We start from the raw sequence: 15,288 nt of genomic DNA, 5'->3' as shown, positions 1-15,288 counted from the left end.
AATACTTTATTTCCACCTCTAAATTCATGTTATACCCTTAGTAATTATAACTTTTGTCCAGGATCAGAAGTAATCACCAATGGATGATTGATTGCATTATATACTTGAGAGTTTTTTAATGAAGATGGCATGTGCTAAGTTTCTGTAGTTACAGTCAGTCTGGGGTTTTTTTCAGTGGTGGAGCAGCCTAAATGAATTTCACAAAGACTTTCAGACATTTTCTGATTATTTTTTTTTCCTTGTAAGTGGCTAATTTGTTACAATGAGCAGATAAAAAAAAGATTGCTCTTGAACTAGCAGTTACAAATTTTAAAATTCTAAATCTGCTCCTTGTCAATTACACCATAAGAAAAGAGACCTTTCAAATAATCAGGTGTTTAAAAATGAAACCATGACAGTGTCTCTGTGCAGCCACATTCCAGTGTAGGAATTGTTGTAAACACCATGCTACATTACAAAGTTCAGACAATCATACCACTTTACAATATTTTAAATGCAAGTAACTTTGTGGGAAGTCTGGTTGATTTTGACCTGATAATAAGAGTGAAATAAGGCAAATTTGTATACTAACAGAAATTTTATATAAAGATGGTTTTGAAACTACTTCATGGAATAGTCACCCAGATGCTAGAAGTCTTATGATTCCAGCTTGATATAGAGGCATCAGAGAAGCCAGTGCAATCTTGTGTACAGAGTCACACTTTACTTGCCTTTGGAAGTTCCATGCACTTGGAAGTAATCACTACTGTTGTCAAATTATGAAAAGACAGAAGCAAACTGCCTTTGAGCTATGCAGTTTTCTCATTTGTTTTTTTAAATAAAAGCCTTCATGTAGTCGTTATCTTTATTTGCAAACAGAGTCTCCTTGCTCATTGAAGTGTTCTGCTGTGCACTGGAGAATAGCTCCCTGTGGTTCACAGACTCAGAAGAAATGCTGTGATTCCCTGCCAGAATTGTCAGGGGCTTGGTGGTTTGCAGGCTCCGGGTGCTTGTCTCCAGCAGGTGGAGTTTGCCTCTGGCTGCCTCCCCGCAGGGCAGAACAGAGCCCGAGGGGTCCCCACCACCTCGTCTCTTTCTGTTTGTTTGTGTTCTGAAAAATATTTGCAACAAGCAGGTTCATAAATGGTATTGTAAAAATAAAATTGGGGGGGGTTTATCCACTTCATTTCAGATCAGACACCAACACCAACTCGTTTCTTGAAGAACTGTGAAGAAGTGGGCTTATTCAATGAATTAGCAAGTCCTTTTGAAAATGAGTTTAAAAAGGCTTCTGAAGATGACATTAAGAAAGTATGTTCGAAACCTTTTTTTCCTCAGAGATTCTACCTTTTTAAATCTGAAATTCCATTGAAAAAGCAAACTTTGGATTTATGTGTTGCCTTCTGAACTATAGCAATAATCATGTTAACTGCTTATATGTGTTCTATGTAGGGAATACAAACCTATGATTATTCTTCTGAAGGTTAGTTTAGCTGATTCATTTTGCATAGTCAGCATTGACAATGGGACACATTGTCCTAATCATATAAGTGTCTAGTCCATGTCTGTTGAAGTTAACCACTAGTTTTGATTGAAATTTCATTAGGTCTTGAATAAGGAAGAAAGAGGTCTGAAAAGTAAAGAGTTTTTAGCAGAAAGAAAAACCCATGTGAAAACAATAGTATGCGAACACTGATCCTTTTGATTAGTTTTAAAATACTGATGTTACTCTAAGAATCAATCATCATAATAATGACAATTAAGTACTGACTAAATTTAAAGAAGTGTCAGTAATTTGGTTATTATTATATTCACTATATGTTGAAATCACATTTGCCTAGAAATTATTGATTACAACATAAAGATCTACTTATTTTTTAATGTACAGATTGAAATATAAGAAAAACTTGAACTATATCTGTTTAGCAACTTCATGTTTTTGTGAGGAACTTGCCATACATTAAAGTGTTATTCTTGTTATTTATTTCAGTGCTTCCCAGTCATAACTGGTTAAGAACCTAAACATTTAAATACTTCTGCAAATAAAAAATTTTGTTCAATGTCCCCTTTGAATAATTTTGTCTTTAGTTGATTATCTGGGTGACTTCCATAGGTAGTGATTAAAAACATGGGTTTATACTCATTTATATAAGTTCTTCAAAATCGGTAGCTTCATTTTCTTTGTTTCAGTAAAGATTTTGAGAGGTACTTGTGAATAGGATGGATTATTATCCATTCCTGACCAAGCCTCACCCTTGCTTTGTAACAACTGTATCAAATAATGGATTTATAAGTTTACTTTTTTTAGTTGCTGTATGCTGGCTGTTTTTATAACATGACATATGGAAAACCAATTTTTCATTTACCAAGACTGTATTTTCTGTATCATTCACCACTGTCTTGGAGGCAGTTATATGTATTGCAAATTATTTTAAATATTTTATCTGTTTCTTTAATTGATACTAATTTTCCAAGCTGCCCTCTGTGTTACAAGATAAAACACAGTCCTGCCTTATCTCTGGATGTTTTATATACATAAACAATAATGGCAAAGTGTGGAAAAATATTCCATAATAGCACATTTTCTAGGGGATTGTAATTGAGTTTTTTTCTGTAATATTTCATAGTTACTTGTGATATGAGAAGAGATTCCACTTCTTAGAGTCTTCCCTGTCTATTAGTAATATATTGCACAGGAAAACTAGGAATTTCATTGAAAAAAAAAACATTTGGAAAAACTTCTTTGGGGGAAATGTCTTCCAAAAGTATTTGGATAGCAGACTAGACAGGAATATAGGCTTTCGAATCTATGGTATTAAGTACTTTTGTAGCTCAATTTCTTTGGGGCATTTCAGATGTCCTAGTGAATTTTACCTGTGTTGTAGTATAAAATTTGCTTTTTCAGTAATTATTAGCTGCAATAAGCTTGAAATTATTTGTCTCTACTAACTTTCTCAGTTTGAAAATGTAGTTAGGATTTTGTGCTTTGTGGCATGAGGTATAATAATATACACAATAAAATACCTTATTTTAGCTGTAATTTTTTAACTGTGGCACAGTTCTGCAGCTATAATTTTCTTCTGATTCTTGGAAATGGAAAAGTTTAGGAATGTTTTTAATTTGCAAAAAGAAAATACTTAGTCTGACCGTGGTGTTGAAAGACATTGATAGTACTGAAGATTGGTGTTCATGTAGGTGCTGGTAAAATAGTCTTGACTGGTAATGCATCTGCATCAAGATCTTTCAAACATCAGCACGTCTGTGTCATAATGGGCTGATATTTCTCTTCAGTTACTTACATTTTTTTGCTCAGTTGAATTTTTTAAACATTGACTAATTTTGTTTTACATTGTTGCTCATAGATGCCTCTAGATCTGTCTCCTCTTGCAACACCAATTATAAGAAATAAAATTGAAGAACCTTCAGTTGTAGAGACAACTCACCAAGATAGTCCTTTACCTCATCCAGAGTCTACTACCAATGACGAAAAGGTCAGAAACCTTCTTTTTCTCTTTTTGGAATTTATTTTTTGACTTTTCTGATGATCAGTAAATTTATTGTATATGGTGATAGTCACACTACTTAGCTGGTTGAAAGGAAAAGAGTTTTCATTTGCCACATTCCAGTGGATATATAGGTTACTTGTTCAGTTCTTCAGTTAGCTTTGTTCACTAGAATTATTTCTTTGCATCCAGTAAAGCCAGAAAGGAAATAAAATTTAAGATCTATGCTGTCTTAGAAAAGACTAAAAGGCCTCTTTATTCTTGTTTTTTCATTATCGTTAGCAATGATCACTTCATTATGTGACTTGCAGTGTTTTCATCTTGTGAAATTCTCTTGAAGTACAGAAAATGAAGCAATGTTAGTGAATTAATTATTTCTAGTATTCAATAAATAAAAACATTAGGAGCAGACCATAATAAAGCACTGAGATTGCTCTGGTCAGTCTTTATGTGCATCTTCAGTGGGCAGTCTGTGTATGAGGGGCTTAGCTGCCTTACTCCCAGAGATCAGCAGGACCTTTTAGGATCACAGGTAATTCAGATTGGAAGGGACTGCAGGATTTCCTGGTCCAACTTTCTGCTCAAAGCCAGGGTTACTTCTGAGATCAGACCAAGTTACTCAGTGCTTTGCACAGTCTGGTCTTGAAACCTCTGTGGGAGAGAGGCTGCTGTAAGAACAACCTAAAGTGTGTGACAGAAGTTGAAGAGAGTTTCAATTCAGATTTGTCTTTACTAAGCTTTTCTGAGTTTCATTAGTTAGCAAGGATGAGTAATCATGGGTAATCAAGGCAATCATGCAGTCTCAAAAATAGTAAAAGTGTTTTAAAGGAATATATGTAAAGACCTGCTTGGATTAAGTGAATCATAGTCCAAATCTTAAGTCTTCTTTATTTCAGAGGTTAGTTTATTTTTTTGCTGCAAGTACTTATTCCAAGTAATCTAATTTTGGCAGAAGATAATATTACTGTCTTCTTACAATAGTGGTTCAGTATCTCATTAGCATCATTACAAGTGAAAATTATATCTTAATGCTTGGCAGTATTTATAAACTTGTATCAGTGATGATGTAATTCCGGTGTGTCACTGTAACGGTGCTGCTGCTCAATGCTGTTCTGATGTGTGATTGTAGAGACAAGCTGAACAAGGCTGAGGGTGCTGCTTGGAGTGTACAGCTGAACAAGACCTGCAGAAGTTGAGAAATGTGAGCAGAGTGTTGCTTAGTTAGATTTTTGTATTCTCCTTCTACAGATGTATTGAAGGCAAGAAGGGGTTTTTTTTAGGGTATAGCTGTTTTTAAAATATATGTGCCACTGTAACCATTTCGGCTTTAGTAGCCTTTAGTGATTACACGCTATTAATGTATGTGCAAGGCAGTTCTAATTTTCCTTGTAGTTGTCAAAAGAATTTCTTGGAGACTCTTAAAAAAGGTATGCTTAATTCTTTTCCAAGAGTTCCATGAGTTCTATTGGGCTTCAGTAAGAGCTGATACTCTGCTTTGAATAGACCAAGATATCATTGGAAGAAAGTCTTTAAGCCTTAAAATAGTAATAAGAGCTTTCAAACATTGTAGTTGTTTATTAACAGTACTTTAAAAGGGTGATCCTCAACAGAGTTTTAGCAGTTGCTTAGTCGTTGCCAAGTAGCTAATTGCCTAATTTAATTACTTTAAAACCAGTTGTTTTCTTACAGTCATAATCAAATACAGTATTAGTTCTGGCCCTCTATATTTCTGTATAAAGAATTCTGTGTATTTTTGGTAGCATTAGAAAGCTATTACATGAAATTTGCTTTTAGATAGAAAATACTTGCGAATATGCACATCTGAGAACAGTTAAAGTAACTATCTTGTTCTGTAATTTCCAATTCAGTGGGTTTTAGTTCCGAGAATATAGGAGTTGAAATCCTTTTAGTAAGTCTAGTACCTTTGGGTAGGCTTAAACTTCTGTCCTGTAAGGAAAGGTAGGTAAAGGTAAGATCACTTTCACTTAATCTTATGATTGCAAATTCAACTCTATTTTTCTTGTTCTTTAGCAGAATATATTTACAAACTATTTTATTCCAGACAAAATTTATACTTCGTTAGTGCAATGCATTGGTGACCAATTGGAATCTTCCATCAGACTGGTGGGGCTATGGTTTTGTTTATATATACTCTTTAAATGTCAATTTCCTTTAAAGCCATCTTCTTAAATCTGCAGCTTATGTTTTTGCCACGTTGTTGCAGTAACAGGCACCTGAATGCATTTTTCGGTGTAGCAAAGAGCAAGTTAGTGTAAAGAGGAAGTTGAAAATACTTTTTCAGCTGTATAAACACACTCAGGAGTAAACATGTTCTTTTTTTAGTGGCTGAAGATCATTTCTGATCTTGTAAAGAAAGAATAAGTGCCGTCTTTAATAACACAAATAATTGTATGTGAGGTTTCCATTTTCAGAATTTTAGATTTAGTTCAGAATTTTGTATGTTAATCTTTGACTATTGCTGAAATCTGGTTTCCGTAGAACACCGTGTCTAAAAATTTCAGATTGCCCTTTTCTAATAGGGGTTCAAGCCGGGAAGAGACCCATTTTTACAGTCTGTATTTATTAGAACATGCATTAATTAAGCTCCTGCTATGAGCAGCAAAGAAGTATTCACAGAATGCCATAACTGACTTGCTCACTTGTACATAGTTACATGGTTGCAGCAACAGTTGGGAGATCAATCCCAGCTGCTCACTCAGAGGTAGGAGGTGGTACTGACATGCCAGTGACTTCTAGGCAGGGTTCAGAAGGTGCTCAGAGGCAGGCTGGTTGGGACTCTGAGCAACCTGATCTAGTGAAAGATGTTAGCAAGGCAGAAGGGGTGGACTGGAATGGTCTCTAAAGGTCACTTCCAGCTCCAAGCAATCTGTGATTCTGTAAAAATCCTTCCAAGGGTCCATTCTTTATCAAGTGTACATATAATCTTGCAGTCTTTGTTCACATGTAAGAACCATCATGATTTTGAATGTTGCCTGAATTGTGCAGCTTGTTCATGCTAGCATACAGATTCAGCTGGTGTTCTGAATTCTGAATTTCCCACAGTCAAGCAGTTCAGTCTCATTTATGTTTTCCCTGTGACTCTTGAATAAGATCTGTAAGCTGTTACACCAAATTCCTTATTTCCAAAGAAATGTTTAATCCTGTCCTAAGAATACGCATTGGGCTTTTTTTTTTTCTCTCTGTTTCCACAATTCTGTACTGGTTGTCTTCTTTTTACTGAAAGCTCATCTGTAATGCTAAGTGCAGTGTTCAGATATTATACCCCAGATTAATAATAAAACAATTTCACTTTCCTCCACACAGCTCACTGTTATTCTTCAAGAACTGTCATTCACTGTAAATAGTCTTTCAGGTCCCTTGGGAAAAAGCCTGAATGAACTAGTGCACCCTGATGACAAATCTAGCCTGTGAGCTTTTGGAGGGAGAAAATTTCTTGATCTAAAGTCTTTTCTTATGTAAAGCCCATAGTTTGCCAGCAAACTTACAGTTCTATTAATTGCTCAGAGGCTCACACACATTTGTGCATTAATATATAAAAAGACAAACAATCTGCTAGGAGAGCTCAGACTTTACTACTTACAGCTTTGTGGATGAATTTTCAAAACTTAAGCTTCATTGAAAGGAAATAGTAGTCAGTGCAGCCTGTGTGACACAGGTGTAGAGATGTTCTCTTTGAATTACGGTTTACCAGCAGAGCAACTAAAGTTTGCTGGTCTTACGAATGCCATTTTATGTGTCACTGATTGCAGTAGCCATTGTCAAAAGAATAACTTGGAAAAAAGCCTGTCTGAAGGTAAATTTGAAGTCTGACAATATCAAGGGTCTCCTGAGAAGGAAGGCATTGGTTACAGTAAGGCCTTTCTGGGTTTTCAGAAACAGAAAATACAGATAGAGAGTTCAATTGATAATGTACTTTACCTGGTTGCTAAGCTAAGAGCTATAGTGATTTCTGTCTACTCTTTATTTGCACCTGAGAAAGTTTAATTTCTGTGCTCAAATAATTTTTTCTGCATCAGGATATGCATATATTTTGCAGAGTTCTGAATGTAACACTCAAGTACTTCTATCACTCTAGTTAGAGAGCTGCAGATAAAGGCTTAAAATTTTTTGTTGTTGTTGTTGCTATTGTTTTTACTGAACTATAAACTTCTTGTTTCTCTTGTTTAAATCCAGAACAATGGACTGAAACTGAAATGTACATAAGGACACCATAAAACATTTTCTTTATTCAGAGTGTGGGTAAACACGATGGTGCTGATAGTACCATGGGTTTCTTGTGAAAAAAAAATCTGATCAAAACTGAATTAGAAGCAAGAAGAAGTAGTAGGTAGCCTTAGCATAAATTGAGCCAGGTTTGTCATAAAACTAAAATCACTGTTGTTGAAACGATTTTTAGTTTGGTGGTTTAAATGATTCATCCAGAGGGGTTTGTTTTGAATGTTTTTAATTTTATAACTGATTCTGTTTGCATAATGTTACAAAAATTCTGATTTGTTCCATCAAACTGTGTTCATTTAACAGTTGGAATTAGTGGTCTGTAATTGTATTTTGCAAACTGATGAACCTTTATTTTTCCTCAGGAAGTGTCACTGCAGCAGACTGCACAGCCTACATCAACAATAGTTCGTCCAGCATCGCTGCAGGTTCCTAATGTACTGCTTACGAGTTCTGACTCAAGTGTTATTATTCAGCAGGCAATACCATCACCAACTTCTAGTACTGTTATCACCCAAGCTCCATCATCCAACAGACCAATAGTGTAAGTTACATAAGTCTTAGTAAAACGTTTTCTTGCAGAATTTGAAAATCTTGTTTACTTTCAGTTACTATTTCTGCAGTTAATATATGAATTTGAGATGCTTTGGTGTAATGTGGTGCTTTACTACACATGAAACATTGGACTTTCACTACATGTGAGATATAATGCCATGTTCTCCACATCACTAAGTTCATATTTTTGATCTCCAGATAAATATTACATTACACCTGTAAAGAAACAAACCAATTTAAAATAATGTGTAAACTTGTTCTCTTCTCTGGATAAGTTTTCTTTTATATAGTTCATTCCTTTTTCAGTCCAGTTCCAGGTCCTTTTCCTCTGCTGTTACATCTTCCTAATGGACAAACCATGCCTGTTGCTATTCCTGCATCTATCACAAATTCTAATGTGCATGTCCCTGCTGCAGTTCCAGTAAGTAAGCATGATGCTATATTAATTTGAAAGTGGAGCAGATTTGCATAAGTGCAGCATAGAACTTAGTTTTAAGCACCTTGATAGCTGTTTTGGCTTCAGAGGGTAGTGCTGTCAAATGCTCTCTATTATGATAACATACTCAGGTTTTCTTCATTTTTATACTTTATCTGGTCAGCTTGTTAGACCTGTCACCATGGTGCCTAGTATCCCAGGAATCCCAGGGCCTTCCTCCCCACAGCCAGTGCAGTCTGAGGCTAAATTGGTAAGTGAAAAACTCCATTATTCCTCAAGAAGAATAACTTGAGAAATTAATTAAATTCTATTGCTTTTTAAAACAGCTTTAGTTTTCTTTTGTTAGTCTAAATTCTGCAAGTACAAATTTAATAAGAATAGAAAAATAACAGCTGCATTTATTTTACAGTTCTTTCCAATTCCAGCCTATGTTAGTTCTGTTCTTAATGGCCATTTAGACCTTATTTTTAGTCATTATTTTAAATTAATTAGATTTCTAACTAAACTCCTTCTTGCTTCTTGTATCGGAGGATCAGAAATGTTAGCTGGGAGACAGACAAGATTAGTAGCATGTTAACAGTGAACATTTCCTTCAGAGAAGCAGAATGTTTCCTCCCAAAGGAGTGATATTTCTTAAAGCTAGGAAAGAAAAATGTGTTTTTTAAAAATGTTTTCAGAATCTCAATTGAATATAGTCCATTTGGCAAGAGTTTTGCAATTAGTTGCGTAGTACTGATACAGTTAACAAATTGTTCTGTGTGGAGGTTGTTTCTGTTGTGTTGGGTGTTTTTTGTGGGGGATGAGGATTATTTGGAAAATGATTAAAACAAGTGAAAAATTGGTTTGGTTTTTGTTTTTCGGGGGCTGTTCTTTTTACTTAATATTAGTGATAATTTATAGTGGTAGTTTGAATTAATCAATTTACTGATAAATTTTATGCAACGTTAGGCAGTTGCTTCTCTTTTTTTCTGTTGTCTTTGTTTGTTCCAACTGTTCTAAAGGAATAGAAAATCTATTATTAAACAATAATTAACCCATTTATATATTTACAAGATGCCTCCGTAAACAGTATGTGTGAAATTGTGTTCCTCTTCCTTCAACTCTTACTTTGTGCTAAAAGAGAATCAGGAACACCTGCTAGATAAAATACATTTTTCTGCATTGATATTGGTAAGCGCGAGGATGCCCTTAGCATTCTTAGATACCTCATTTCTCTTGATGTAAACTTGTGGGCTTTCTTTCCTTACCTGTTTCCTCAAGCCATAGTATGAAAAACAGTGAGTCTGGTTTTTCTGGAGTAATGGGATTGCAGTAGAGTGAGCACACCTAGACCACATTCACCAGATACTGGGACTGCTGTGGAGAGGTGGTTACCAGTGCACTGGCTCTGCCTGATGCTGTCAGCTCTTCCTTCATTGTCCTGCTCTGTTGAACGTGATGACTTTTGAAATAGTATTGAGAAAGACAGAAGGGAAGGAGGTCTGTTTCTGTGCATCCTTGCCCCCCAAGGAATGGGAAAAGGAATCTTTTAATACCTTAGAAAATATTTAAATGTAACCAGCTCTTACGAAATTAGAGTACCTTAAATCCAGGATAGAAGAATGTAAAAAAATGAAAGCAAGAACTGTTTTCTCAGAAACGGAACATGTTTTAGAGTCAGGAGACTCACACTCTGAATTCTGCTTGAAATCCAGGAGGAATTGGCTCCAAATAAATTTTGAGCAAGAAATGAGGATTTTAAGTGTATTGCTGAGTGATTTGCTCTTAGAATGATTTAAAGGCAGAAGGGAAATACATGTATGTGGTGAAGACTTTGATCTCACATTGGAAGAAGCAATCACTCAAATGCAAAGGAAAACAAAGATCATTAGACTTAAAATTTAACAGTCTCATTAGCCTTCTCGTTACAAGTTAGCTAATATATGCACTTCAGTGATTGCTTATCTTTTTTTTAAGTGAGACTGTAAAAAGAGTATTTGCAGTATTTCCTCTTTCCTTGTTACTTAATATGAAGCATGAGCAGAATCCAAGAATATCAGAATTATGTATATTTCTTACGCTCATTTACTTTTATATAGTGCCTATTCACAAAATTAAAAACCTTAATTTCTTATCCCTCTGAAAGTAAAAGAAATTTAATGAGAAGCTTAATGTTTACATAGAAAAGCCTCCAAGAGTAAGACTAATTCTCTGTTCCACAGGATGCATTGTTGGCAGATGTGATGGTTTATTAACTGCAAAGTTCCATTTAATTTTTAAAATTTAAATCTTTGTGATACCAAACCCTTTCTTTTCATGTCTCTCTTAAAAATAATTTTGCTTGCTGCATACTAAATTCTGTGAAGGTCTGCTAACCAGGTTTATTTTTCACTGGTGTTCCTGGTTAAGCCAGCAGAAGACAGTATTTAGTTTTACAGCTTGCTTTTCATTTTATTAATAGTGCACATTTAATGTTGAAATATAAGCTATTACACTGAAATTTAGTAAATGAACAGTGTGTGTTTCATGTATTAATGGTATACTGCAATTTGTGGACTTACTAGTATGGTTAAGTTAGCAGAACCCTGGGAACATGTCCTGTGTCCTTTTGCCTACTATGGCCACATTTCTTCATGTTGGGAGGCAGTTCTGAAGGGCAGAGGAGTCCAGGACATCCTTTAAGAAGTAAGTCTTAAAGGTGCAGGAGCAGGCTGTCCCCATGTGCTGAAAGATGAGCCAGCAGCAAAGACTGGCCTGGCTGAACAGAGAGCCTGGCTGGAAGACAGGAGAAAAAGGAAAGTGTGTGACCTGTGGAAGGAGGGGCAGGCAACTCAGGAGGACTACGTGGATGTTGTGAAGTTATGCAGAGCCAAAGCCCAGCTAAAATTTAATCTGGTTACTGCTGTAAAAGACAACTAAATATATTTCTGCAAGTACATCAGCAACAAAAGGACGTCCAAGGAGAATCTCCATCCTTTATTGCATATGGGGGGAAGCATAATGACAAAGGATGAGGAAAAGGCAGAAGTACTTGTTGCCTTCTTTGCTTCAGTCTTTAATAGTAAGACTAGTTCCTCTCTCGTTCCTCTCATCCCCTTGAGCTGGAAGACAGGCATGTGGAGGAGAACAAAGCCTCTGTAATCCAGCTTGCTACAGCACTTGAACACAGATGAGATTATGGGGCTGGATGGGATCCCAAGGGTACTGAGGGAGCTGGGGAAGAAGCTCAGCAAAGCGACTTTCAATCATTTACCAGCAGTCCTGGCTAACTGGGGAGGTCCCAGGTGACTGGAGGTTAGTAAATTTGATGCTCATCTTCATGAAGGGCTGGAAGGAGGATCCAGGGAACTGCAGGCCCCTCAGGTTGACCTCTGTGCTTAGGAAGGTCATGGAGCAGATGATCTTGATTGTCATAGCATAGACAGAACAACCGGCATCAGATCTAGCCAGCATGGATCTATGATAGGCAGACTGCTTGACTGACTTGCTTGGCTTCTGTGACAAGGTGACCTACTTAGGGATGAGGAAAATGCTGTCAGTGTTGTCTGCATGGACTTTACTAAAGCCTTTGACACTGTTTGCCCCAGTGTTCTCCTGGGGAAACTGCTCGTGGCTTAGACAGATATACTCTGCTGGGTAAAAAAACTGGCTGGATGGCTGAATCCAAGAAGTGGTGGTGAATGGAGTTAAATCTGGTTGGTGGCCAGTTAAAAGTGGTGTTCCCCAGGGCTCAGTGTTGGGGCTGGTTCTGCTTAGTATCTTTATCAGTGGTCAGGATGAGGGAATGGGGTGCTCCCTCAGTCAGTTTGCAGATGGCAGCAAGCTGGGCAAAAGTGTTGGTCTGCTGGAGGGTAGGAAGGCCCTGCAGAGGGTTTTGGACAGGCTGGATCAATGGCCTGAGACCATTTGTAAGAGGTTCTACAAGGCCAAGTGCCGGGTCCTGTACTCGGGCCACAACAACCCTGGGCAGCACCACAGGCTGGGGGCAGGATGGCTGGAAAGTTACTTGTCGGAAAAGGATCTGGGGGTGCCGCTCAGCAGCCGGCTTAACGTAAGCCAGCATTGCCCTGGTGGCCAAGAAAGCATCCTGGCTTGTATCAGAATCAGCAATAGTTTGGCCAGCAGGACCAGGGTAGTGACTCTTCCCCTGTACTCAGCAGTGGTGAGGACACACCTCAAGTCCCGTGTTCAGTTTTGGGTCCCTCACTGCAAGACAGACATTGAGGTGCTGGAGCGTGTCCAGAGAAGGGCAGTGGAGCAGGTGAACGGTCTAGAGAGAAAGTCCTGTGAGGACTGGCTGAGGGAGCTGGTGCTGTTTAGCCTGGAGAAAAAGAGGCTCAAGGGAGACCTTCTTGCTCTCTACAGCTACCTCAGAGGAGGGTGTAGCCAGGTGGGACTCAGTCTGTTCTAAGTAACAACTGATAGAATGAGAGGAAACAGCCTCAAGTTGCACCAGGGGACGTTTAGATTGGATATTAGGAAAAATTTCTTCTCGGAAAGGGTTGTCAAGCATTGGAACAGGCTGCCCAGGGAAGTGGTGAAGTCACCATCCCTGGAGGTGTTTAAACAACATGGAGATGTGACACTTAGGGCCATGGTTTTGTGGTGGACTTGGCAGTTCTGGGTTAATGGTTGGACTCCATCTTAAAGGTCTTTAACAGCCTAAACAATTTTATGAACCTATGAAGTCTGTCAGCATAGTATTCTTAGTGTCTTGGACAAAAAGCCAGATAAACGGGTGAAGCTGTGGTGTTCTCTTCACAACATTCCCAGGAGTACAGATATTTGGAATTTTTTTGGCTGTTGCTTTATTTGTTACTTATTATTTGAGGAAAGTTTTTGTTGTTCTTTGTAGATGAACCTTGCAATCTCTTGGAGTTTTTCATATTGCATTATAAAATGTAAGAATAGAATATGTAGCAAGTACAAAAAACGTGCTGGAATAGATTCCTAACTAACTTCCCTAACTCCCTTGGTTATTTAAGTGTGGTACTGTATGGGCTGCAGAGTTTGAAAAGTTAACATGGTTTATTTCTATCTCTGAAGGGTTTTATCATATCTGCTCTTGGCTGTTGTTTGAACCTTTCCGTTATTGAAAGACCATACTTGATATGATGGTATTTGCACTTTCTACTATCCTACCACAATACTATTTCAAGATATTCTAAGTTGACACAGATCTAAGAACTTCTGAGGTTGAGTAAAATTCCTGAAGAACTGGTTGCAGTAACTTCAGTGTGAAATAACACCAAGTTGTTGAATTGTTACCATATCTAGAGCTGTCCTGTGTAGAAGGTACAAATTTTTGTTTGAGGTTAAATATCTGGCACAAACCAAGGCATGAACCAAGCACTTCCTTTTGTTCTTTGTGCCTTTCTTTGCAGAGGCTATTTCTGCCTATTTCAAGGAGCTAATGCGTTTTAGAGTTTTATAGTAAGAAAAGAACTTCGTGCTCTGATTTCATTCCTCATTGCAATCATTCATTTCACTCTTACTGGCTTACAGAAGGCTGCTGTTGTGTAGGCATTTTTTTTAAAGTGAATGTGAGAAGTAATTAGATAAAAGTCAAATTAGAGATTGTAGTGCCATTATTTCCTAATGCTCTGAAATTTAATTATTTAAATATGAATTTAGAAAACTTCATTTCTGTTTTTTCATTGGCATGAAAACAACACATTTTTATTTTTATGCATACCTTTTGTTTCTTAACAAATTGCCAAATTGTACAAAGAAGAGATTTATTTCTTCTTTTTAAGTTCATGAAAGAACTTTAGTAAAACAAATTGATATTTTTGTTTCTAAAATCTAAACCTTAAAACAACTGGCAGGAGACATCTTTGCTAATGGACGTAGGATGCCTTCTGATAGCATAGTTAAAATTTTTCTTCAGCTGTCCTTCAAGTCATAAAACCCTTTAAGGATAAAGGAACTAAGATACTTGCTGAGAATTTTCTCCTGCTGTGGACAGCTTTTGGAGACTTTTTCCCTTTGTAAAGGGAAAAGTATCTCTCCTACAGCATTTGAAAGTATTTTATATTAGTGTGTCCAAGTTTAATGCGTAATAATCAAAACTGTATTTATTTCTATGTCTGATGAAGTTTTCAGTCTGAAGTGTCAAACTCCTTCAGCATGGCACTTTTGATTATTGATGCGAAGCGAGCTACTGAGCTGTCACCTCTAGAACTCTGTTCGGTCTTTGCTGCAATAGTCTTTTCTCTGGTTACTGTTCAAGTTGCCTGACATTAAATGATTTTATGAATTCCATAGAGGAACAGCTGTATGGAGGAACAGGTTCTCTGAGTGAAATAGCAGATAGAAAAATGTATACCAACTGCAAGGACTAATAATTGGGAGGAAAAAATAGTCAAAAAAGGAATACATAAAAGTGATGACAGACAAAAATTTTAAAATTGGTTGTGCAGTGAGCCAAATCCTTATGATTGGTGCCCTTAGTGCAAGAGGCTCTCAACTGAAACAGTTGACATTAAGTGAAAGAGTGCACTAAGCACAGTCTTAAGGTCTCCTTCACCACAATAATATGTACAGTGGTTTATGTGTTTCAGTGCTGTGGAAGAATAGCATGAAATCAGATTGCATTTT

The 15,288-nt window shown here is 37.0% G+C and overlaps 1 protein-coding gene across 9 annotated transcripts in view; it reads left to right on the top strand.

The window, feature by feature from the left end:
* Window positions 1–15,288, top strand: part of ATF2 (activating transcription factor 2) — a 50,663-nt gene that overhangs the window by 13,066 nt on the left and 22,309 nt on the right. For 7 of the 9 annotated variants that reach the window (XM_039554870.1, XM_039554872.1, XM_039554871.1 and 4 more), the window contains 5 exons: window positions 1,172–1,290; window positions 3,342–3,470; window positions 8,084–8,262; window positions 8,580–8,694; window positions 8,873–8,959. In XM_039554870.1, the coding sequence (XP_039410804.1) occupies window positions 1,172–1,290; window positions 3,342–3,470; window positions 8,084–8,262; window positions 8,580–8,694; window positions 8,873–8,959 (629 nt within the window). The remainder of the gene's footprint in view (window positions 1–1,171; window positions 1,291–3,341; window positions 3,471–8,083; window positions 8,263–8,579; window positions 8,695–8,872; window positions 8,960–15,288) is intronic. The other 2 variants (XM_039554874.1, XM_019290385.2) reach the window with 2 other exon arrangements.

Source organism: Corvus cornix, chromosome 7 (assembly GCF_000738735.6).
Source record: "Corvus cornix cornix isolate S_Up_H32 chromosome 7, ASM73873v5, whole genome shotgun sequence".
In the NCBI taxonomy this organism is placed as follows: Eukaryota; Metazoa; Chordata; class Aves; order Passeriformes; family Corvidae; genus Corvus; species Corvus cornix.
This window is presented reverse-complemented; position numbering and strand designations above follow the sequence as displayed.